The 26,114-nt window shown below is 42.0% G+C and overlaps 1 protein-coding gene across 2 annotated transcripts in view; it reads left to right on the top strand.

Moving 5' to 3' along the window:
* Positions 1 to 26,114, top strand: part of Epha4 (EPH receptor A4) — a 140,019-nt gene that overhangs the window by 108,608 nt on the left and 5,297 nt on the right. Inside the window, exons 9-17 of one of the 2 annotated variants that reach the window (XM_021638595.2) lie at positions 8,752 to 8,810; positions 10,173 to 10,286; positions 10,770 to 10,955; positions 15,670 to 15,731; positions 16,183 to 16,392; positions 18,188 to 18,337; positions 21,637 to 21,830; positions 24,365 to 24,520; positions 24,855 to 25,793. In XM_021638595.2, coding sequence (XP_021494270.1) covers positions 8,752 to 8,810; positions 10,173 to 10,286; positions 10,770 to 10,955; positions 15,670 to 15,731; positions 16,183 to 16,392; positions 18,188 to 18,337; positions 21,637 to 21,830; positions 24,365 to 24,520; positions 24,855 to 24,969 — 1,246 coding nt within the window. In that variant the 3' untranslated portion in view covers positions 24,970 to 25,793. Of the gene's footprint in view, positions 1 to 8,751; positions 8,811 to 10,172; positions 10,287 to 10,769; positions 10,956 to 15,669; positions 15,732 to 16,182; positions 16,393 to 18,187; positions 18,338 to 21,636; positions 21,831 to 24,364; positions 24,550 to 24,854; positions 25,794 to 26,114 lie in introns of those variants that run through there. The other variant, XM_021638596.2, reaches the window with a different exon arrangement.

The following is a 26,114-nucleotide window of genomic DNA, read 5'->3' as shown; positions in this document are numbered from 1 at the left end:
AGCACTGTGCTTCTCCATCCCTTGAAAAACATCAGCATTTTCAGAACACTCATTGATCATTCTGGGCACAAAGGTGTTTCCTCTTATAAGAGAATCTGATTGGGCTGAGTATTTATCCCATGTACATTTAAGGTGTACCTTGATACTTGAAAGGGAGGAAAGAAAACAAAACAATGGCCTGCTTGCATGGTCTTTGGAACCATCTTCATACTGTCACTTCTGTCCGGTTGTTCACACTGACCAATAGTATGGGGCGCAGATGGGTAACATCACCCGTACCCAACATATTAGCAGCGCCTTGAACTTTCCCCACCATCTACCACATTCACAATTTCTTTCCAAGGAGAGGCTTTTGTTGTGAATATGATCTTCAGTATAAAGCTTTTTATGGGACAGAACATGAAAGTAACATAAGGAAGATATGGTCGTTGGTATGATTGTAGTTAGAGCATCTTTTGGATTCCCAATAGCCATGCTTGGCTCTCAAGCCACTGACTGTCATATTGTCTCATCCACATGCTGATGATCTCACCAATGTAATCAATGTCTTCGGCTATTGCCATCACATCTGTAAGCCACAATGTTTTCACTTCATGCTGATATACATTGACATTAGGGCAATGAACAGATGTGAGAAGGAGTGAGAGCCCCACTAGTCACAGGCATTTGGTAATATGATACCACCCTTGAACCCAGTATACAAAGATCCATTTGTTCGCTCTAGTAACAACACAACATGGAACAATGTATTGCTCTGTGTGATGTGTCTGTGTTCGTCATTGGCTTCATTCCTTTTGGCAAAGTCTGTTGGTAGGTATATTTGACTAGAGCTGTGAGTTATGTCTCTAAGAAGTAAAAAATTTAAAAGGCAATCAAGATGTCCTTATCTGCTGCCTTGTGTCATGTAAATGATGCCTTAGATGACGCCTAGAAGTGGTGCATTGTCCTGAACTCAAATTGCAAGGAGAAGAGTGCGTGTGTGCACGTGGGGTGGAAATAACTTGGGAGTTGGCTTAAATAATGCATATTTCAGTGTTTCAAGTATAAACACAGGAAGTTAAAAATGGGAAAATTGTTGCGTAACATGAATGACCTCTACCTTAAAAACAGTATCCTGATGTGCAGCCACTGTGTGATGCTCAGAGGCACATGAGCATTTCAAACACTTGACAAGTGAACTCATCTTGTGTATTGACTGGGAACATTCTGTCTACTTGGTGGTCCAGTGTAAAAGAAAATTTTATTCGCCTGTTTCAACTGTTGTCTGGAAGAATTTCTGCCTCTGTCTTAACTTAGGCCTAGTTCTGGAAGCTTATAGCCTCCATACAATCTAGCCTAGGCCTAGAATGATTTCCTCTGCTGAGACTTAACTGCTGAATAAACTCACCTTTTCTTGTTCTTACTGCGCTCTGGGCTGGCTGGTTCATCTCGGGTGTTCTGACTCAAATTCCTCTCCAGGCTAACTTATTCAATCTGGCCTTGCTCTTGGCCTCTGAATTGCTCTTCTTGGCCTCAAACTAACTCCAGCAATCTGCTCTAATCTTCTGGCTCCTTTTCATTCTCCAGCCTCGTTCTGTCTTCACCTATGTCTAACTTGTTCTCTCTTTAACCTGTCTCTTAATCTGTCCTTATAAAACTGTCTCTTCTCTCTGCATTGCCCATTAAGTAGCTTCCCTTTCCTCTCTCTTCTCATGAGAGAGTTGGGGTGTATCTTAGTCTGTCAAATCTTTCTCTGATTCATCACTGTTTCTGCCACTCAATTAGCCATCATTTTCAAACATGGGTGCTTCCTTCTACAAACTAACTTTACCTTCATTGTTTGGGATTAAAAGCATATACCACCATACCTGGACATAAGCTTTTCTTTACCTGAAATTTACTCTATACTAGGCTGGCCTTGAATCTGTTTGCCTCTGTCTACTAGATTAAAGGTGTGTTTGTATTCTAGCTGGATCACAAAGAAGATCTTTGGATGTGATCTTTTGCCAGAACAGCCATGTTCCGAATTAAAATTCCTCTACAGTCCAGCTTCCTTTCTTTAATTTTCATTCTTTTTTCTTTAATAATTTTTTATTTTAAATGTCCCCAAATACAATAGTCAGAGTCAAGCAGTTAAAGATAAGTCATTCCTTTTGAATGTTCTGCATCAAATCTTAGCTTTGAAGAGAAGGAAAAAAAAATCAACAACAACAACCATGACACTATAATGCAGGAAGACAGGATTATTAAAAGTTGGCTGTGAAAGCAGCATGTTGAGTAGGAGGACTTAATTCCCCTTGTGCTTTTATTGATCACTGTGTTATATACAAGAAGAGTGGCAACGGGATGCATGGATTCACAGTTATGAGGCCATTGCCTCCTTAGAGAATTGAGCCTGTCGAGTTACCCGGTGATGATTCCTGCCCCTTCTCCCCCAGTTTAAAAAAAAAAAAAAAAAGTCACTTCCTAAGTCTGATAAACACTGCTTGGTGATTGGTCCTCAATGGATCACTTTTTAGAAAATGAAATGTCAGCCCCTTGCCCTCATATTGATTCTTCCTTAGTGCTGGCCATAAAGCTGTCAGGGGAAGGGGCTGCCTGGAGCCAGGTAGCTGACAAGCCTGCGGCAGGGCATGCTCAGTCAGCTAATTCTTCTCCTCGTGCTGTCTGCTGTTATCTGGGACAACTACATGTGTTTAAATGGGACAACAACAGGTGAGCAGAGAGGAGACAGGACCTGCAGACAAAGAAGTCAGACTCGGGGCTTTAGTTAGAGTACAAGAGACAGGTACCCCGAAATAGTCTTGCCTGGGCTCAGCCAGCAGTGTGAGAAATCCACATGCAGAGCATCTGAGCCTGGAGAAGCCAGGTCACCTTTGCCTGGCACCACCTTTTGCTTCCAAGAGCTACAGAACGTTGATGTCAGAAAGGATTATAGAAGCCAGGCATAGTGTCACCTACCCAGTCCTGGGGAAGCTGAGGCAGGAGGATTGAGAGATCGGTGCTAGACTGTGTCCATAGTGAAGCAGAGCCGCTGTGAGCGGAGATGAATCCCGTGGTGTTATTGGCATGTCCATCAATGGGAGATTTCTAAATACGTACATGGCAAAAGCCTGAGAGGGAGAGAACTGTTTGAGAACTTCCGGTGACCACCAGGAGAAAATCTGTTTGTTGCTAATTTGTTATTTAAGGGGAAACTGCCTCCGGCTCACAGTTGGCATGTTGCTAGATCTTAAAATAGTGGTGGTGTTTATTTATTTTATTGTGCTCATTTAATTTATAATGAGAAGCCAGAACTTGGAGTAAGCAGAAAAAAAAATCTCTTTTAACCAGAAGGTTCAGTTCTCTCTCTCTCTCTCTCTCTCTCTCTCTCTCTCTCTCTCTTGCTCTCTTTCTCTGCCAATTTTACTGTGTAAGCATTTAGGAATTTCCATCAGTGAATGAAATTACCGCATTTATAGATTTTACTTAAGTATTCAACATGAAATGTTGTCCTGCTGTGCAAAGTATTTTCACTGAGTTATGTATTTACAGCCCACATAATGGCAAGTAAATAAATTATTATTATTATTATTTTACATTTTATCTACTGTGTATTCTGATGTGTGTGGGGGTCAAAGATCAACTTTTTGGAGTCTGTTTTCTTGTTCTACCATGTAGTTTCTAGAGACAAAACACAGGTCTTCAGGCCTAGCAGCAAATACCTTTACCCAGTAAGCTGTCTCAAAAGCCCCTCATTTACGTTTTATGGCATTGTAGATCTAAGCTTAGATTATCATTTCAGGAAGGTACGCTTCCCAGAGCACCTAACTGTCCTTGCTGTCAGTGTGACGCTGTGCTACTGTCATGAGAACTTTTAACCCAAGCTATACACACGTTCTCCTAAAGAGAAAAGTGCCATTCCCCTTTTTATATGTTTATATATTTGTGGTCTCTAGTTTAGCCATATTCTTTACCGCTTTTTAAACATCTCTTTCAAAGGACTGTTAATCGTTATGTATCATTAAATGCAATTTGAAACTCAGACCCTCATGGACTACAGATAGCCCCTGTAGTAATTAAAATTTCTCTAACAGCTCTTCCCTGTGATAGCAGTGGTTTCAAATTGTCTTAGACCACTCTTTCTCTGCTATTTATTTATCTCTAATAACTTATTTATTTAGCATGTATGTGTGTGTGCACATGTGTATGCCACAGCGTACATAAAACTTGCAGGAATTGGTTTTCTTTTACACAGGGGTCTCAAAGCTCAAACTCTGGTCCTCAGGTGTGGTAGCATGTGCCTTTACCCACTGAACCACCATGCTGTCCCTCAACAGTATTTTATTGTTCAAACGTGGGAAACAATATTAAGAAAACGACTAAAATATTGTAAGAGTCCTTGGGTTTTCTTAAAAGACTCTTTGGTTAAGGGACAGCATGGCTGACGAGCAAATACATGCTGCTCTTCAAGATGACCTAATATTGATGGCTAGTGCTACCGGGTTTCCGTTTGTGTAAAGGTTATAAAGTGGCCCTCTCACCACATTACAAAGAACCAAATTGATTTTAAGGAAAACAATGTAGCATCAATGGAAAGATTCAGATGTGTTTACCAGGACCTGTAAATCAACCTGTGATCTTTGAATAAATGACATTGAATGTGTGGAACAAGTTCTGAGTTAATTGTCCTTCTGCCCAAGGTTAGCATTCTCTACTTTGGAGCGGAGGCAGTCCTTATCTGCTCTGCCAGTGTACATCTTTCCTTGCACCCTCATGCTTCTCTGGAATGCCGTGTTCACATAGGAAGAATACACCTAAACGTTTACCCAAATGGGCTCAGATGACGTCATATATAGTCACACAACTGGGAGGCGAACGATTCCCAGGGGAACATTTCTAAGCAACTTACAAGCAACCCACACTGCAATTCCAGCTCTATCTAATTGCTGCTGGGGAGCAGTGTTTAGGTTATCTTTTGATTCAGGAACAGTGGCAGCTTGAGGAAGCAGAAGAAGGATGTCAGCTATGAATCTTTGTGGGAGAGACTCCTGAGCTCTGAAAAGGGTCCCTCCCGGAGCCATGCTCCTTATTACCGCCTCATCTTTAATCTGCACTTTAGTGAATAAATTACTTACCTTTTGCTAATTAACTTTGGAACAGTGAACCACATTCATCAACTCTGTCTACTTGATGGGGAACGTTGGTGTTTTGATAAAGGCGAGGCTTGTGGAAGGCCCCTGCCTCACTCCTGTCTTCTTACTGATTTTATTGAGTAGTCAAGGTGTGGGGAAGAGCGCACTGGCTGGGAGGTTTCCTGCTGTTCCCTCCAGTGATAGTTAAAACCCTTATTAGCCAGACCCTGGGATGGCAGGAAGGATTCCATTCACTGCAGTTTTCACCTGCAGTGCAAGGGCCCTTTGCCAGGATGCCTGCTGTGGCAAGGTTCCACGTTTTCTTCTGGGCCCGGCTAACAAACCACTTCACTATTTCCCCTAGTTAATCGCCTCGTCCACATCTCTGTAATTAGAAAATCTCCCACAAAGCCTTGCTTCTGCCATTCAGGTGATCTGTCTGGGATGTCAATTTAGACTGAGCTCATCAGGAGGGCTCACCCAAAGTAAGCTTCAGTGGTCTTTCTCTCCTGGGTTAATAATGAGCCACATTGTCCCACTCTGAGCCAAGGTGAAAGGGTCATAGGTGACAGAGGTAGAACAGAACTTAGGAATTTTTGTTTTCAAGGTATTATTAGAGCACTAATAGGCTGCAATTAGCCTTTGAACAGTAATCCTTGTGTTTCTTTCTCAATATTCCCTGTACCCTTGTTGGGTCCTCTACTCCAAATAATACTTCCATTAAAAAGATCTTTAAAAGCACCTTCGATGCTTATTTAATTCTTCCATGTTGGCAAGTCTGAGAAAGGGATGGGAGGGTCAACCTTATCATTAATGACCTCTGCCATTTTGTATTTCCTCTGGCTTTGTCCATTTTTAATGAATGTGCTTGATGTGAAAAGAACCATGCTTTAGGGTTGCTTGAGGCAATGGTTTCTATTGTAGATAGCCATTGTTGTTTTTTTTTTTTTAAACCAACCCTTTAATTTCAAATGGGTGCCAAGAGCTCAAGGGTATGTCTCAATGGTTGAATTCTTTTCTAGCCTGCACTAGGTTTAGTGTTGGGCCTCCAGAAAGGTAAATAAAGGAGGGACTTACTAAAGCTCTCTTGTTCTCTCCCTATATATTCTCCACCCCCCTTAATTTCAGTATTGAAGTTCTAAAATGGTTTAAAAGATAATTCTTTCTATTTCAGATAAGGCTTTTAGAGCTCTGATAAGATAGCCCATCACACCTTGGGGACTTTCCTTACCTGAAACATCGTTTCCTTGGTCTTTGAATAAACACCTTTTTGTTTACTTTAAAAAGGGGGCAAAGGACAGGGGAGGGGGTCAGGTTAGAGGAGACTTCATGCTTCATAGGAAGTTCATTCTGTTCATGGCATGAAATCTGTTTGTTAAGTTTCTTTGAAGCCATTTAAGAGCAGTTGAGTCTGATAGGTGGATTTGCTGATACAAAACGCAGTGTTAAGGCTGGAGAGAGAGCTCAGTGAGTAAATTGCTTGCTTTGCAAGAACAGCCATCTTGTTCAGCCCCTAGCACCCAAGTGGTACCAACTAAAGCCAGCATGGGGGTAGATGTGCTGCTAATCCAATGTGGGGAGCCAGGGATAAGGTGGATAGCTAGGGAGGCCCAGGACACAGCGAGAGGTCTTGTCTCAAAAAGTGAACAGCATCTGAGGAGCAAATCCCAAGGTTGTAGTCTGGCGAGTGCATGTACATGTGGGCAGACACACACAACATGAATCAATCAATCCATACTTTCAAATGCACAATTAAGTCTCATCATTTATCTTGTAACTTCATCTCCTCTTGGAAAGGCACAGGGTCAGGGCACGAGGCGATGTGAGTGATTCACTTGATGCCCCTGGTTCTGAGTCCTCATCTGTAGCAAGTCCTCATCTGTACAATGGAGCTGAACATGTGGTTTGCACCTGATTCCTTTCCTAGGGTTGTTGTGAACAAGCAATTAAATAATAGACCCTTTGAAGGCCCTTTGAAAAGCTAACTGCAAAGGAAAACACAGGCTGTTATTTGGTACCGAAATATGCACTTTGCAGTTAACTGTGGTAACTGGGGTCTCTGTTTTGCTAAGCCGGCTCATGCTTTGCAAACAGTTAGGGGAGGAGATAATGTATGTAATGAGACTACTTTGAAAAGTTAAATGCAATGTAAGAGCACAAGGTATTATTATTTGCAAGGGAATTATCCACGTAGAGGAACATCTGTGGGCTCCAAGGGTCTGATTGCTGAGCTGGTGCCTACAGAGCTGACAAATGAGGGGATGTGGGAGGGAAGCTCTGCGCATGTGCCTGGGGCTGAGGTGCCAGAGGTGGGCTGCCTGCTTGCCCCGCTTAGTTTCTAGGCTCCTTCCTCTACTGGGGGCTTCTCCTGCCTTTCTACCTCTTCGAAGTGGAGGGGCTGAGAAATTCAAACACAGTGAGTGGCCTTAGTCAGTCTTTGATCAATTTCACTAGAAGTGTTACATTTTATTCCCTAATTTGGTTTTAGTCTCCCAATGTGAAGAGATCTGTAATAATTAAATGAGTTGATTTTTTTTTTATTATTATTTTATATGATATACTTTCTTGTTGTTCAACATAACATGTTGGGGGGGGCGAGGATGTAGGCCGTTGTGGAATGCTAGTCTAGCATATCAAGGTCCTGGCTTTTCTTCCAGGTACCACACACACACACAAACACGGGCACAAAATTCCATATGCGTACACATGTGCGTATGTGTATATATTTAAAGTTTTTTATTTTCAAGTCTTGAGTTGATTTTTTTACCTTATGCATACAAGTGATTCATATTTTCCTGACTCAAGACTTACCTGTTAGAGATTTATATTTCCCGAAGCTTTATTAAAAAAAATAAAAATAAAACCTAACTCCAACAGGCAGTATGTAAGCCTCGAGACGAGGTGCCCCCTATTAGAAGAGAATTATACAGAAACTAGTGTCTACAAACTCTATTGGAATGAAATCAAGTACAAAGCAAAATATTTACTTTCTAAAATTTCATTTGTAAATTAGGTATTTGTAGGCTATAGGGTAGGGCTCTTCCCCGATCTCCCAGCCCCCAGATGAAGACCTAACCTAGAAACTCTACCACTGAGCTAAATCCCCAATCCCTGAAACCTACTGTGATGATGAAAGGTGTTATGACGCTGTCATGAGTAGAGGAACAAGGTGTGCGTGCGGTACTTTCCGTAATGAAACTTACTTTAATTAAGAATATATATGTAGAGCTGGCAAATGAAAAGGCATTTGCACTTGACTTTAACCTCTGAAAGCCACATGAAGGTGGAATGGAACGAGGGAATCAACTCTCCAAAGTTGTCCTCTGACTGGCACATCCAATATGTGTTCATGTTCTCTCTTTCTTTTTCTCTCTCACACACACATACACACACATAGAAATAAACAAACAAATAAAGAGTCCTATGAAAAACATAGCCAATCAGAGATTCTGGGCTCTTGTGGCTTAAGCTTGTAACCCTAATTCAACATGAGGTAATATTATTCTCTCTATTATTTTACCTCTCTTAAGCCTCAGCTTTCCGATGTGTGAAATGTCCAACTCATGTTGTGGTAGAGAATAATTTGCTTACAGCTTTTTTTGTTAGAGGTTTTGTGTTGGAAATCATTTCATTTTATTTTATTTTTTTAATTTAATAGACGGAGTAAGTACAGCAAAGCAAAACAAGAAGCAGACGAAGAGAAACATTTGAATCAAGGTATTAAAAAATTGGTTTCAAAAGTAATTTCAGTTTTTAGAGCATGCCTTGTGTTGTCTAATTAGAAATGTTGGTCGATGTGCCTGTTAATATTTATATAATGTATCCCTTATCCGAATAACATTCTTCAAGTATGTCAAGGTGCAGTCAGTGATTCAATACTGTGTAAAGGCATGAAGATCTTCAGAATCTGTTTATTTTATCTTCTGCTCTGGAAAAGTGTTCCTCTAGCCAGCTCATTTCTGTAGATGTGTGGCAAGATGTGATGGGTTATTATTTTATTTTCATAAGTGAAAAATTTGAGGAGAGGAGTGGTCAGAGCATAAGAAGTTATGTAACGATGGCGTGTATTGCTCTCAAGAATGTGTTAGTGGGCTCTAGATGTTGATCTTACAAGGAGGCGCAAAGAGAAAGTTCAAAGAAATTGACTTAAGTAGTTGAAAACACTGAAAAGAAGCCAGATGACCCAGCAGTAGTTTGTACTGTACTTTCTGGGAGAAAGCCCCAGCCTATTCAGTTATTCATACCGAGGAAGGAAGAGAAAAGAAGGAAAAGAAGACAGTCCCGGGGAGATTTGGCCAGCTGGTACTGGGTATACTCAAGTCCTCAGGGCAGATGCCAGTGGAAGGCGTCAGCAATGCGTGTTCCCAGCTGACTCAGAGCTCTCATTCTCAACGCGTGAGTGAGTGTGGTTGATTCATGGCTGAACTGTACTCGTAGGACCTTCAATATTCAGCTAGACTACAGCATGCCTCCAGCTGAACCTTCTCTTCCAAACAGAATGCAAGTGGGGCTCCGATGTAGAGTCCTTCCTTTCAAATCAACCAGTGGCCAGTACTCCTCTCGTGTTTAATAATCTAGGTTTAATCTATATCTATTCATTATTGGTTCATTATTGGGGTACTTACTTGATCTAGCTATGGTAGAGATGTGACACCCTATAGACGGGGCCTGTGGAAAGACTGAGATAAGTGAGGGACATGACTTCAGTGCTAGGACAGTAGAGCTAAGAGACACTGGTTGGGAGAACAGATCCACGTTACACAACTCCTTCCAAATTTTCTGATAAAACGGATTCGCTTTCCTCCAGGGACAAGTTGTTTCTAAACTCTTATCCTTGAAGTGTGAGGACATTCCAGGAAGTCAGTAGAGCTACATTGTCTTAAGCAGCTAGCAAATTCTTTGTTTACCCACTAATGAAAACCAGAGAGAGAATTTAAACATTTTCATATGTCAACGGCCATATAGTTAACTTTCCCTATGTGCAGGGCTTTTTTTTTTTTTTTTAAGACCTTGACCCTTTAGGTTTATTCATGTTTCCTAGGATATATCTAGTCACTTTATCTCACGTTCATTACTTAGGTGTTAGAACTTACGTGGATCCCTTTACATACGAAGACCCCAACCAGGCAGTTCGAGAATTTGCCAAAGAAATCGATGCATCCTGCATTAAAATTGAAAAGGTCATAGGAGTCGGTAAGTGTCTGAGTGTCTGTCCAGTGAGTCAACTTCCTTTGTAAATGTTAAATATGTATGTAAATTATACAATTACATTCACATGTATGAGCTTATTGCATGTCTGTCTACATATGTAAATATTATGCAGTGAGATTTCCTTATTCAGAGTATGAATGTGATGTTCTTTAAGGAACTTTGGTACAAATCTGTATTTTATTTTCAGGAAAATGAGCATGGGGATAAAATAAATGAACACATAAGATCTGTAGCCAGACGTGTTGGATTCAGAATGTTCTAATTCTTGCTAGCTGCAAGACTGGTGAGATTTACCCTAAGCTTAAATTTCCTGTGCTAAAATGGAGCCTCTGAGAATAGCGTCTGCTCCAGAGCTTTGGGAAGACTAAATGGAGTCATCATTGGGGTTTCCTAGCTAGGAAGACAACGAAGGTTATTTTTATCTTGAGTGCATTTTTTGATGCCTCTTGGATTCTTCTCCCACAGGCGAATTTGGAGAAGTCTGCAGCGGGCGTCTCAAAGTGCCTGGCAAGAGGGAGATCTGTGTGGCCATCAAGACTCTGAAAGCTGGTTACACTGACAAGCAGAGGAGAGACTTCCTGAGCGAGGCCAGCATCATGGGACAGTTTGACCACCCAAACATTATCCACCTGGAAGGCGTTGTCACTAAATGTATGTGGGTCATTTCCCTCTACGAAGCTAAGTTGAGAGCTACAGGGAGATTAAATACACATTTTCTTTCTGGGGAAATGACAGATGGGACAGGCCTACTGATTACTAATAAGAGGAAATCAGTGCAGGACAAGTCATTAATCTTTCAGTCAGCTCTAAATGGGTCTATGACTGCAGCTGATGCCCTGTCTCCAAGGCAGCTTGTGTGAGATTTGGGGGAAATTAATATTGCAGAGTTTTGGGTCCAACACACCATCTTTCAAATCTTTGCTAGAACAAACTGATTGTCGCAGGGTAGGCACAAGCAGATGGTAAACAAAATGAATTTTATATAAAGGAAAACAAAAGCCTGCCACACCTTGTATTGGAAGCTTGGGTTCCAGATGCAGGGAGTGAAACTTGGGAATCTTTATTATAGTGGGGGATTCGCTTGTCTACTCTGCCTGATTTATGGCTGTTGCCATTCAGCACCTATTTACAATAACACCTGGTTGAACCTTCCTTTTTTTTTAGTCCATTGGCATTCACCAGGCTTGTGAACCACGCTTCAGTTAAAAATACGACACAGTTCAACAGATGCGTTTTGTGAGGCTAACCCTGTGTACATCTGTAAGGCTGGCTAAGACTGACTTATAAAGTGCTACACGGACGGGGCACTGAAGCAGGGCGTGTTTTAGATGGCTCTGTTCCAGGAGCCCTGGCACCTAACTACAGTTAGTACAAGTCAAGGACCTTGTAAGCCTGGGGCTCCATCTTCAGTAAGGCCAAGATGTCTCTTGTTTGATTTAAGGCTTCTGTGAAAAGCTTGTCAATCAACAAGTGGTGAGCGACAGGGTGGCTGCTTCAGTGGATGGGATACAGGGCGGGGAATGGAGTGGGTTACCCTTGCAGTAAGCTAAAAGTCTACCTTAAAAGAAAAAAAGTTCCTTAAAAAGAAAAGAAATCAAGGCACCTTAAATTTAAGCCAACCTCTGAGACTCCAAGTAATGATGTTTAGGCGCCAGCAGGATGGCTCAGCGTGAAAATGTGTTTGCGGACGAGCCTCATGGCCTGTCAGGAACCTATGTGGCTGGGAAGAGAGAGCTTAACTACCGAAGACTGTCCTCTGACCTTAGGACAAGTCCCCTGGGGCATATGTGGCCCCTACCCTGTGACACTAAGTAAATGTGTTTTTAGGACAGTTTCCTGGGCCTCTTCTGAAGCCGTTTGAATGGGTGGTGGCAGGGGTTGTGGCATGGGGGATAGGGAAGACCCACCTGAGTTTTCATTCCTGAAGGATTCAGTAAAGGTGGTGCCAGGCCATGTTAAGGATCCAGGATCCATTTTGACGATAAAGCGTTGGCTCATAGCTCAGTCAGAAGCTGGTGGCAGCTTGGATGGATTGGTCAGTCTTTTGTTTCACTGTTCTCATCTATTAAAAAAAATGGAGATAAATAAAACTTGCCTTGCAAGGTTATCTGGGGTGGAAGGAAAATATTTAGAGTGGTTTGCACAATGGCAAATTAAACACACACATGCACACACACATGCACCTCTTGAAGTGTTAACGGGTGTTATGTCTGAAGGAGTACACCTCTCCTCACATTGAGAATTCTTCAAAAAGGGAAATTGAATGCTAAGGACGTATAATTTCCTACCTCAGGTGAAGGCTATAATTAGCATAGAATAGTTCTATTTGCTTTCTAAGATTGGTTTTACAGACAGGATATTTTTCTGTTGCCTGTGGCCTTCAAGGCTGCCCGAGCCCCTCACTACTTTAATTAAAAGATAACATTCCCTTTAAATACTTCTGCAGGTCCCTTTTCTAGAAAGGAGGCTCTGTTCAGCCCGGGTGTTTTTCCTGCCGCAGACAGTGATTTTCCTAGCACCTCTGCGGAAGAGAGGAGAAACAGGGGATCTTTGTGTTAAAATCCCTCCGCGCCTTTAAAAACCCGCAGCTATTACAGCTGTAACTGTTACAAACGACTGCGTTCATTTGCATAATGCAGTTATCACTGAATTAAAAATGATTTAAAATTTTCCAGCAGAGAAGTTGTTGGGGTCGCCTCCCGTTCTGTCCCCTCCCCTCCGAATCCCAACCTTGTGTAGGGAAGCAGCCACCTCCATCCCTGAGCCCGCCCCTGCTTGGTTTATAAGCCCGTGCCATGGAAGAAAGGATTCTTCTTTTCCCTTGTGGAGATCTTCAAGATGCTGATAAATGGATACTTTCAATAAACAGACAAGAGAATACAGGAAACTTGAGTAGATGATAGGAAGAGCCAGGCTAGGGAGCTGTGAGGGTGAAAGGGCCCAATCAGAGTGTGTTTCATAACCAGCTGGTTTCCAAGGAGCGATTAAGAATGAGGGGAGGACCACAAATTCTCCCCACTCCGCTCTCTTGGATCTCCTCTTCGGAAGAGCTCCAGAGGGAACTGGTGAGACGGAATTAGGTGTTAGAGCTTGGCTGGGAGAGCAGGCTTTTCCCCATTAGTTGACAAAGTAACTTTTGATTGGGGCAGGATGGTTAAAACTCACATAGGTGATTTTGTTGTGTCCAACGACTTGTAGAGGGCAAATGTGCTGAGAGTGAGGCGCCCCACGTGGACTGAGCAAGATGAAAAAGTATCTCCTGAGGACCCCTTTCTTCAGCGAGACCAAAGAGTTCCTAGTGTCCTTCTGCCTACATCGCAGTTCTGACTTTCATTCCTCACTAGAAGTCTGAATGGAATCATTCTCCAGTTTAAAGTGATTACCTCTGAAATAGGTCTTAGACATGACAGTCACACACACACCCAAAAATAAATTGGGATGTCGTTGAAATTAAAAATTGTTGCCTCTGAATCAAGGACATTTCTCTTTTTTCCACTCCATCTTTGGAAGAATATACTGGTTTAGAATACGGGGTGCTTTTCCACGGCGAGATAGTCCGCCTATTTTCTGACTAAATCACTACGTCCAGTTAGCAAGAACAATAAATGTTTTCATCAAATGGGATCTGTTGATCTGTACTGTCAGGGTTACAACGCTGGCTGATGCGTACCTCCCCCCACCCCAACAGTGCCCCCTCAAAAGAATTTCAGACCCTAATTCACTGCCTGTAAGAAACTTAAAAAGGGTTATTTCCTAAGTAAAATGAAAAGTCCCAAGTCCCGCTGGACCTTTAAACAAAATGCTGAATTCAAGCTCCTGTCTCAAGTGAAATTATTTAGAGATTTAATATATTGTTATTAAAAATATAGAATCTGTTTTGATCCTTATTCTTTCTCCTCCCCAACTCCCTACTCAACCAACTTCAAAACACAAAAGTCAAGACAATGGTTTAAAACAGATTTTTTTATTAATTTTTTTTCACTTTGTATCCCAGCTATAGCCCCTTCCCTCATCCCCTCCCAATCCTACCCTTCCCCTTCTCCTCCCATACCCCTCCCCCAGTCCACTGATAGGGGAGGTCTTCCTCCCCTTCCATCTGACCCTAGCCTATCAGGTCTCATCAGTACTGTCTGCATTGTCTTCCTCTGTGGCCTGGTAAGGCTGTTCCCCCCTCAGGGGGAGGTGATCAAAGAGCCAGCCACTGAGTTCATGTCAGGAACAGCCCCTGTTCCCCTTTCTAGGTAACCCACTTGGACACTGAGCTGCCATGGACTACACCTGTGCAGGAGTTCTAGGTTATCTCCATGCATGCTGCTTGGTTGGAGTATCAGTCTGAACCCTGTGCCCAGATTTTTTGGTACTGTTGCTCTTCTTGTGGAGCTCCTGTCCCAACCAACTCTTTCATCACCCCCTTCTTTCGTAAGATTCCCTGCACTCTGCCCAAAATTTGGCTATGAGAGTCAGCATTTGCATCGATACCCTGCTGGGTAGAGTCTCAGAGGCCCTCTGTGGTAGGCTCCTGTCCTATTCCCTGTGAACTAGAAAAGATAATCCTGAGTGAGATATCCCAGAAGCAGAAAGACACACATGGTATATACTCACTTATAAGTGGATATTAGACATATAATATAGCATAAACATACTAAAATCTGTACACCTAAAGAAGTAAGCAAGACGGAGGATTCTGGGGAAGTTGCTCAATCCTCATTCAGAAAGGCAAATGGGATGAACATTGGAAGAGGGAGAAAACAGATTTTATTTTTTAAGATAAGTTGTTAAAGGAAGCAAATAAAACAGATGTGTTACGGACAGGAACAAGAGAAGGCACATAGTTCTATATGGTGTGTGCTTCACATTCTATGAATAATGAAGTATTCAGTGTTAACTACAGCCTAAGGAAACTTGAGTTTCTCTACATAAAGAAGACACTTTCTCTCTCCACAGACTTCAGCATCACACAAGTTGCTCTTCTGGGGATAAAAATCAATGAATTATTCTAAAGTTGTTTTCTCTTTATTTTTTTCTCCCTGCATTTCAACAGGCCTGCTCATTTATCATTTCCCCCTGTTGTTTAAGTGAGCAATTAGCCATTCATGTGGTCCCTGGGTACCAGAGGCCACTTTTGTTAAGGACCCTGTCAACAAGCCGTCCGAAGGGTTAACCTTCCAGATGGAATTTAAGCCTACTTGTCCTTTGAATATTTCATTCCTAGCTTCCCACAGCTGAGGCATAAGCTCGGCTTGTTTTAATTAAATTAGATCACACAAGACAGGTGTCTTGGCAGTAAAATTTTGCACAGCCCATTTTTATCTCATTAACTGCACTGCTCATCGAGGGCTTTTGTTTTCTCTTTTGGAAACTCTAGGTAAACCAGTAATGATCATAACGGAATACATGGAGAACGGCTCCTTGGATGCTTTCCTTAGGGTATGTGTCTACTTTCTATTGAGCCACGAAATCCTAGTGTCCAGCCACTTGACAGATTCCTTGTATACATTCTGTTCAGTTGCATTCATGGGATTTTTTTCCAGTAGGGTTCAGGAAGAGGAGGAATGGAATCTGATGTGATTCTTAAGACTATTGAATAATCCATGGGCAATGGGGGTAGCATTTGATTTATTCTCACACCGTGGAGCTCTTTGAGCCTTAGATTCATTACGCTTGGACAATTTCCATCTATCACAGGAAGCCAGCCTGGCTCGTTGAGTATACTCTACTCGTGAATTAGTGACTTTGCTCCGAAAGGCCCGGAAATAATGCCGAGTTTCATTGCATGCCGGATACAGATATTCAAAAAGAACCCAGTAATAAATGCTTGGTGATAATTGATTTGGCCTAATGCTAATGGGACTGTTGTTCCCACTCTCTTCCTACTCAGAAGAATGATGGGCGATTTACAGTCATTCAGCTGGTGGGCATGCTTCGTGGCATTGGCTCTGGGATGAAGTATTTATCTGACATGAGCTATGTGCATCGAGACCTGGCTGCCAGGAACATCCTGGTCAACAGCAACTTGGTCTGCAAGGTGTCTGATTTTGGCATGTCCAGGGTGCTTGAAGATGATCCTGAAGCAGCCTATACTACCAGGGTAAGGACCATTTCCCATGTCATAGGCACGTCATCCGCTCTGAAACTAATCTGCTCTTGTCATCATGATGTTGGAACTCTTCCTAGATTTTTTTTTCCTTCAAGTTTACTTATTCTTCCAGCCCTCTCCATATTTCTGCATTCATTTTTTAAACCACGCTTTAAAAAAAAAAAAAAGGATTTGAAGCCAACTGTAATGGGTAACCATTTTATGGAGCCACAAATTACTAGCAAAATGAATTCTCTTTCTGCTAAATTTTCTTGGACAAAGTAAAGTGCTCATGAATGACGAGACGGTGTCTTTAAAATTGAGCCAAATCAGAAGCCACCATCAAGGTCAATTTACTCAACAAATGATACATTATTATGAAATCTGGAGATTGGGTGACTTACTATGTATGTACACACACACACACACACACACACACACACACATATATATATCACAAATATATATCCATGCAATGCTAAAGTGCTCTTGATTTTCTGATTTTCTTTTCTTCTATACTCCTTTTCTCGTCTGAGCTTTTCTACTTGGTTCTTCTCCATTCTTGGGGAGGTGGGGCAAAATTTCTTGATCTTAATAAGCCAAAGCAATATTTCTCTAGTGAATTTGAGAATGTATGTACAGGATTTATAGAGCATTTCCCAATATCTAATGGCTTTCATTTTAGTACTGATAGATAAGCAGGGACTAGGACACAGTGGGGAATGCTCAGAGTAGGGTCATAATGTATATTGTCTTAGGCTGACAATCAGAATATAATATTATAAATGCACAGTCCTCAAATGATTCTGATACCCATATGGGTCCTCTTCAAAATTTTGAGAATATCTCTGAGCTCAGAAGATCTTTTATTGTCGCTTCCAATGTTGAACGAGAGGAATAGTTACAGAGGCTTCTAGAAGGATACATGTATATAGATAAATCCCTTAGCAACATACTTAAAGAAAGCATATGTGTCCATCTGTGATAAGGTGTATGAACATAACAGTCTGGGTTTTCACAGTGAACCATGGAACAGGAAAGTAATTCCAGGCAATTTATAAGGCGAGCTTAAATGATGGCTGATAGAACCTTGTGTGGATCTAAGTTCAAGTTTTTTTACCCAGGTAGAACATTAGGAAATTTGAAACTCAATTAAAAGTATATTTGAGGGTGTTTAGTGTAATTTAGTTTTGGTTTGGGGGGAAAAAATCTTTTTCTGGGTGAGAGTTTGTTAACTTATCACTTTTTTGATTTTTTTTTTTAATAATTCAAATAATAGTCTTTCTTTCATGAAAACATACTTAACTTTTTCTAAGGGCCTATTGCCTTTTTAGGTTTACTAAGTATGTCATGCTACATAAGGCTAGGAAGACAGGGTGGTGGGTAGAAGCGTCTATTTTTGCCTTCCTTTGTTCATTGTATCTGATGCCAGTGTTAAGGCCTCACTGCCTTTGCAAGGCTGGATGGAAAAAATACAGGAAGAAGGCAAAATAAACCTAAGCTACAAATGCTTTGATAGGCCCCAAATAACATATGTATTTATGTAAAACCTGAGATTTCCTCTCTATAATGTTGCCCGAAGCAGCACTCAGAGAATAATTAGACAGATTACTCACTCACTTCCCTGTGGTTCACAAACACATAGAACGGCCCCAACCTGGAAGACTTTAGCTCATCTGAACAAGTCTGTTATTACTGAGAGCTACCTCGGGAATGCTGTTGTCTGGCTCGCCAACTAGTCACTGCATTCAGAGGTAAAAAACGGCTGGTACATCTGTGAGGTGGCTAATAGCTGACGTGTTCGCAGGGTGGCAAGATCCCTATCCGGTGGACCGCGCCAGAAGCAATTGCCTATCGTAAATTTACCTCAGCCAGTGACGTCTGGAGCTACGGAATCGTTATGTGGGAAGTGATGTCTTATGGAGAGAGACCGTACTGGGATATGTCCAATCAAGACGTGAGTTTTTCTTTTACCCCGAGCTTCAGGAAGTTCTGCATTACCGTACGATTAAGTGAGTGTTAGGATTGATAGGGTACATTAAAGTCAATATTCTTAATATAAATGACTATATCTAGTAGCCACGTTTCACATCATACCCCAACAGTGAGTTGATTTCAAGACCAAAAATTTAAAAAAGTGTTTCCATGGTTTAGTGTAAGGGGGGAGATAGATCCTCGGATTTATAGATAAAACAACGCAAAGATTGAGGAAACAAATTTCGAATGTGGTAAACTGACGCAAAAGTGTTGTTGCAGGAAACCTAGTGGTTGTTTTAAAGCTGGTGTAGTTGTAATTAGACCTTGGCCCTCAAGGACTCTTAAATAAAGCTTCCCTAAATGACCCTTTGTAAATTATGCACATCCCTTTAAACGTACCATCTGGACTAGTTCGTGAGGGAGTATCTACGATGCATGCAATTTCAGAGACGCATTCAATAATGACACTAATAAGATTCTGGGCTAATAGAATTTAATTACAGACATCTCCAGTGAGGAAAGAAAAAACAAATGGAAAACACACTAAGTCCCAGATTGGGGATTTTCTAGAACATGTTTTAGTTAATTTTGGAAAAATTTTTAGGGTTAAAAATAAAGTGACCCCACCGCCACACCTTTCAAACTTTACTGATTTTTCACTAATGGTAAGACATTATAGAAGAGTGTTTACAATATAGTTATCGATTAAAATGATGCTTTGAGAGTATCATACTCTCCCATAAACTGAGCTAGCTTAGCACTTAAAATTATATTTAGTAAAGCTTTCCTTTTAAAACTTGGTTCTCATGTGGAGGCTTGCCTCATCCGCCTAATACAACAGGAAATTATAAAACCCTCACAGGGAAAGGGCCAAGGTGCCCTCGAATAGAGCACAGGTTCCTCTGAGTGGAAGAGTTGGTGGTAAGAGCAATAGGGAAAGCCAGGCATTCGCAGCCAAGTGGAGGAGGGGCGATCTCTCTGCTGTGCCTAGCCAGTTTAAAAAAAGAATTGTAGCACCGACACTGCATCATCAGCCATTCATAAAAGGAGATTCATAGTGGAGAGGATGAAAGGTAACAGCTAGCATGAGTGATAGGAGTTTGGGAGTTCATGCTCGTTCATATTACCTCTGTCTCTCTGAGGCACTGGATGCATACACTGCTGAAAGAGTATGCATTCTTGAAGGCGTCTACAGTCCCTTCGACTTACGTGGCATTAAGCTTCCTTTATTTCAGTTGAGAGTCCTAGCTAAGTGAGTGTCTATGAAAGAACAATATTCCTGCCCTACCTGTTCTCAGACTCAATGATTTTGACAGAAAGCAATTTGGTTGCTCTATACTTTTCGTTTGGGCAGTTTCGAGGCCACTTCTTGCTCACAAATAATGTTGATATATCATTCATATGTTTGTCTCTCTGGATTTGGGGACCAATGGGAATCATCAGGACTTGTAAGTGAAATCATGGGGCATATAGCAAATAGAATTGCAATGCTGGGGAAAATACACCAAACTTAGTAATCTGAAAAAAGAAATTATCATTTGCTCCCCCACTCGGAAGACTCAGCATTGAGCTGAAAAACATGCTTCTTGTTGTTGTTTTGGTTTGTTGTTGTTGTTTGTTTTTTAAGACAAGGTTTCTTGGTGTAGCTCCTTGTGTCCTGGAACTTATTCTGTAGAACAGGATGGCCTTGAACTCATAGAGATTCACCTACCTCTGCCTCCCGAGTGCTGGGATTAAATGTGTGCTCCACCATCACTAACACTTTTTTTTTTAAACCTAAAAGCTATCATTCCAGTTGGTCATGGGTAGGGAGCCTGGGAGAGAGCATTCATCAATTTTAGTTCTCCAGCCACCAGCCCAGTGCTATTTGGGTTCTCTCCAATGGAGAATGCTTTCATCAACTCCAAAATCAATACCATGTACTTGGAAAAACGCAAGGCTCAAACTGACCTAATGTGCTTGTCAAAATTAAATACAATGAGGTAGAGACATCTGCTTTAGAAGGAAAAGCAGATAATTCAGATGCAATAAGATATTGAAAAATACTTGGGAGCTGGTCCTCCATCAAATAGTCCTTCTGCTGCTAGTGAAAGCAGTGCGCTGGTTAAGCAGAAAGCGGTCACATTTCTGCCTAGAATCTAGATCCACTCAAACTGACTATGTTCTGACACAGGCCAGTTTCTCAGCAGTCAGTAGCCCCTGTGGGATACATCCAGTGTGGTTATGGGATGGCTGCAGTACTTTCTCTTTTTTGACAGCAATCATTTGGGTAGAGGCAAAGAAAACAACAAATAAAAGGCTTAAGTATCAAACAAAGCTGCTTTCAATATCTGAGGCTGATGAGTAAGAAGCAGTAGGAAGTGGTTCCCCCTCTTTGAACATGGCAAGAATCTGCCAGATCACCTCTATAGGGTTCATTTCCCAATGGGGAAGGGATTTGGGGGGGGGGGGAAAGCCATTGAGAAAGTAGTATGAGCCAAGCATGGTAGCTGAAGCAGGAGGATGGAGAGTGGGAGGCCAGCCCTCTGAACTATATTGTTAGAACCTCTCTCAGAAAACAAAAGGGATAGAGAAAAAAAAGAAAGAAAACCGATGTTCTAGTGGTGAAGACATGGTATAGTGATTCCTTTATCTAAAATTAGGCAGGAAGACGAACCACTCCGAATGACCTTGAGCAGTAAGACAACAGACATCTACCACTGAAACTTCCTTTTGTGTGTAAGGATCCCCTTATAATATGAATGTATTAAAATATTTTTTTTTAAAGAATTGACTTATTAACACTTTTGAATAGAGTTAATCAGCAGTGGACTGTAGCCAAGACAGAGACTGAGTTGATGTATAAAGGTGTGAACCTCCTGGAAAAAATGGCTAGGTGTCTGGAAGTGGACATAGATGCTGACATAGTAGCCCCATAGTCCCCTGAGTGAGGGGCCACAGGGCTAAAGTGATGCCTAGGGACTTCAGTGAGGAATTACTTGGTACCAGGTCACTTTTCCTGGGGCGTGTAGGTGTGCTGATGCCAACTTGCAGGGTGCAGACAGGACCCTGTGATGTTGGAGGGCTGTCACCAGAGCTGTGACACCCTGCTGTGATCTAATTGGCTTCTAACCACTTTGGAATATCAATGCCTCTTTACTTCTGAGTTTCAGATTGGCATCACTTCCACTTAACAGCTGGCTTCTGTCCCCTGTTGCCAGCAATACCTAGCTTAGGCATTGGAGTTGTGCCCATGCCGAAGCTGCTGGCTGCTTACCACATCTCCCTGTTGTCTTCTAGGTGATTAAAGCCATCGAGGAAGGCTACCGGCTACCCCCACCCATGGACTGCCCCATTGCCCTCCATCAGTTAATGCTGGACTGCTGGCAAAAAGAGAGAAGCGACAGGCCTAAATTTGGGCAGATTGTCAACATGTTGGACAAACTCATCCGCAATCCCAACAGCCTGAAGAGGACAGGGCCGGAGAGTTCCAGGTTTGCCTTGCTTGCTAATAGTGATATATGGGGGACTACATCATTTGTGACAGGCGAGTGTGGTGCATCCTGCATCCTGATTCCTGCCTTTGCATAGTCACGGTCCACCTCCAAGCTCTGCAACTGGGTGGCTTCTTTAATTACTCTGAGCCAGAGGAAGCTGATTGGTCTGAAAAACGTAGGGGTCCCAAGGCCGTTCTTTACTAGGAAGCCCCATTTAGAGAATGGGCCTTACTGTCAACAGATTCAGGACACCTAGACATCTGACTCCTCTGATGTAGATGAGGGCAGAAAGGCCTGTTGGTTAGACTGTTCACAAGTGAAAAATGCTCAGACTCGGGCCCGTGTCAAATGAGACTCCCACTCGGCTTCAGATCTGAGCTTCTCAAAGCTGTCTCTCTTGGTGTGACCTTGACTTAAAAATAGAGCATCTTTTCCATGTTAGGATGTCCAGAGCCTTCTGATTTTGCAGACCCTCTGAAGTTCTGTTCAGAACATCCTGGAAGAAAAAGAATATATTTGCTATCACAACACAAGAAAGAGAGACTTGAGTAGGTAGCAGAGAAACCTTCTGTGTCTGTGCTTCTAAATCCTTGCCAATGGCCATGGCACAAAAAGGATTCTCATCCAGCATAGCTGAAATTCACATCTTAGGCTGGGACCTTGTGTGGCTTTATTAACTGACAAAAGATATCTTCTGCCGTGTTGGGGCTTTGTTGTTTGTTTGTCCTATTCTTGGAAAGGCTAAAATGGCTCCCGAGCCCCCTTTCTAGGGATGGCCATTTTCTTCAGTTCCCCGGGTGAACCTCCCCTACCTTGTTTTCAGCTGTGTTCTTTTTGGGGGAGGGGATGTGTGTGCATGTGGAGGGGAGGGTATTGTGTAAGGCTAATTTTTTTTTTTTTTTAGTATTTGGTACTTCTCTTAGCATTTAAAAAACTATTAAAAGCCCTTCAGCCACTAATATCATATAATGTCCATTTTGCACCAAAGCCAAGAGCAGACTGAGTTACAGCATGTATTTTTTTCTCTGGACTTCTTCTTGATCATAGTACTTAAATAATGCTTGTCACTATTGCTGATAATAGAATGTAATGAAATGCAGGACATGATTTGACACAAAGTTAGGGAAAATGTGGTGTTGTACAAAGAAAATGAGGATTTCAGGACAAGCTTGGCAATAACTGACATCCAGGGGAGGTATTTCCACCCTGAGGTTATTCTGACTTTGTCAGGCACTTAAGAGCTCTGTTCATGAGCTTATCCTGAAATTACAAATAAATACAAACAATTTGGTCTTTGTCTGACAACAAAGGCCGTGGTTCTACGTCCTACACTTAATGACAAAAAAATACAATTCTATGGGGTGATGTTATCAACTCAAAATTAGGAGAATTCAACCTTGATTATTTTTTATTGTAAACAAACTGAATTTTACTCAGAAAAAAAATTAGACAACTGAAACAACAAGATAGAGAAGAAAAGTCAGAGAGGCAAATTATTTGAACACAGTTGATTGGTGTAAAGTAAGTTTTTGTTAAAAATTTATGTAAAAATGGCGATAATGCAAATCAAAACAACTTAGGTAAAAATGGGAGCTTTTGAAGGATTGGATTAATTCTGTATTAAAAAAACAAATATAGGCATTACAATAACTTTCTTCTGTTATTTTTTTTTTAAATAAGAAAAAAAATTGTCTTAATCGAGGAAATTATTCCAACTTAAATGCATGTGTGTACAACCATTGTTTCAGGCTAAAATGTTAAAATCAGACACAGACTTTCTGTGGTTTTGAGGGAAAAGAGAAGTTTAAGAAAACCGCGTTTCTCTGCAGAGAATTACAATAAGAGTGTTATAAAATGCCTCCCTGAAGGTCTAACCTGTAGGGGTCAGATAGAAAGACAGAGATGACTTAGACTTTCATGGATGGGCGATTCCTTGTGTATCTCTATCGTGAGGAAAGGTGGAGGTAGTCTGTCTTGACTATCAATCTGATAGCAAACGCCTTCCTTGAGACGACAGATTACGAACTGAGTTAATAAGAAGTGCCTTGACTTCATTGGCATTATTGGCCGACGAGTCTGAGGAACACATACCGCAATCCAAAGAGCAACCAAAGTTCTTTCTGCTGGTCGTGGCACATGTGTTGGTCAGGCGAGGGTTGATGAGAGGGTGGTTTAACTCCCATCGGCCCAGGTCTGTGTACTGAGCGTGTCTGCAGACCCGGCTGAGAGCGTGCTGGGCTTGTGCCCTCACAGCTTGCTCTCAGCTCGCGTCAAGCCTGGCAGCTTGCAAGCTCCCAGTTTTCCTTCCCTGTGCTTCACAGGGGATTCCAGAGCTGTTGAACCAATGTATTTGGTCCTGATTTTTAAAAAAGATTCTTTCAGGCGCAATGCCCTGAGTGGTCCACCTATAGTGTGGGGGTGGGGAAACGGGTTAGTTTCGTGTGACAGTTGTTTACTTAAATCTTTGATTGGCCTTTTGTTTACCTAGCCTGTCCTTAATGCAATCTGACTTGTTCTCATTCTCCTTTCAGACCAAACACTGCCTTGCTGGATCCCAGCTCCCCTGAGTTCTCTGCCGTAGTATCGGTGGGCGACTGGCTGCAGGCCATCAAAATGGACCGGTACAAGGATAACTTCACAGCCGCCGGGTACACCACGCTAGAAGCCGTGGTTCACGTGAACCAGGAGTAAGTACTCAGCGATGTAACACCAAAGGGTAAATCTAGATTTCATAGTATTTTCCTGTTTTGCTTTTGAGCCTCATAATCATTCCCTACTCATTAAACAGTTAAAGAAAGAAAGAAACCTGGAATGCCTCTCATTTTGATTGAGTATAGTTTTACACGACCTCTGTAGTGCGTGCCTTGTATTGGATTGCTTAATGAAACATTTACACACCTGCCTTGTACTGTATTAATCGTGGCTGATTCAAATGTGTGTCTGCATGAAGCCTTGAGGAGGACTGTTCTCCGCACCCGCCTATGACTTTCTCTCCCTCTCTCTCTTGGCCTCCCCCTGCAGCGACCTGGCGAGAATTGGCATCACCGCAATCACGCACCAGAATAAGATTTTGAGCAGCGTCCAGGCGATGCGAACCCAGATGCAGCAGCTGCACGGCAGGATGGTTCCGGTCTGAGCCAGTACTGAATAGACTCAAAACTCTTGAATAGTTTACCTCATCCATGCACTTTAATTGAAGAACTGCACTTTTTTTACTTCGTCTTCGCCCTCTGAAATTAAAGGAAAAAACAAAACAGAAACAGAAGTTATCTGCAGCGTTGCTTGGTGTACGAGATTGCTGAAACCACGGAGCTTGTATGAATGACCTTGATTGATAATCGGAATTAAACCCGGAGCCAGTAATTTCTCAGAACAACTCTGCCATCGCTGGTGTGTAAAATACATGTACTTATATAAATAAAACTCTGCCTCTGAGTTCCGATGCTGTATTTCCCGTCAGATACCCAGTTTTTAAAGTCACCCTAATCTTTTGTCTGTCTGGAATTTTCAACCGAAGGATTTTGTCTGTGGCATCAACTACAGTCATCACCCCTCTTGGAAGGAAGACCGCTTTGCCCCAGGAGCATTGATTGTCAAAGGACTCAGTGGTGGCTGTCAGGGCTTGGTTTATACCACAGAATAAAATCCAGGTGAAAGCCACGTGGACCATCCATGCTGCCTCTTCAGTGCCCAGGACACTTGGATTTTTATGACATGGGGGCAGGGAGGGGCCTAGAAAGAAAAGGAGAATGGATTTTTAAAAAATACAAACTCCCAAGCCCTATTACCCCTAACTGGACAAATGAGGTCTCTTGGGCCTGAGGCTGTGCCATATAAAGTCTTATTTGGAAATGCTACAAACTTACCATGACTACCTTATGGATAGTGGGCTGTGACAATCCTGTGTGTGGAATTTTCACAAACACACCCCTCTAAAAAGGCAACTTTCAAATGTACAAGGTAAGTTAATAAACAATGACTTTCCGGTAAAATCTCTCTCTCTCTCTCTCTCTCTCTCTCTCTCACATAACTTGATTCCTTTTGAAACAGTGAAAAGCATCATGTCAGGTGCTGGGTTGTGTGTGATTTCAGTTCTCTTCTGATGGTAGGAGACAACAAGACCAATCTAGTTGTGTTATTCTTCAAGAAATAGGAAAAATCACTTCAAGTTAAGTCAGTGTCATGCTGATGGATCCTAGACTCCCCACTGGCTACAGTAACCTCCAGAAGGCTCACCTTGACCTTTGATGCCTGTCAACATCGGGAAATCAGATGTAGTGA

This window comes from Meriones unguiculatus, chromosome 15 (genome assembly GCF_030254825.1).
Source record: "Meriones unguiculatus strain TT.TT164.6M chromosome 15, Bangor_MerUng_6.1, whole genome shotgun sequence".
In the NCBI taxonomy this organism is placed as follows: Eukaryota; Metazoa; Chordata; class Mammalia; order Rodentia; family Muridae; genus Meriones; species Meriones unguiculatus.
This window is presented reverse-complemented; position numbering and strand designations above follow the sequence as displayed.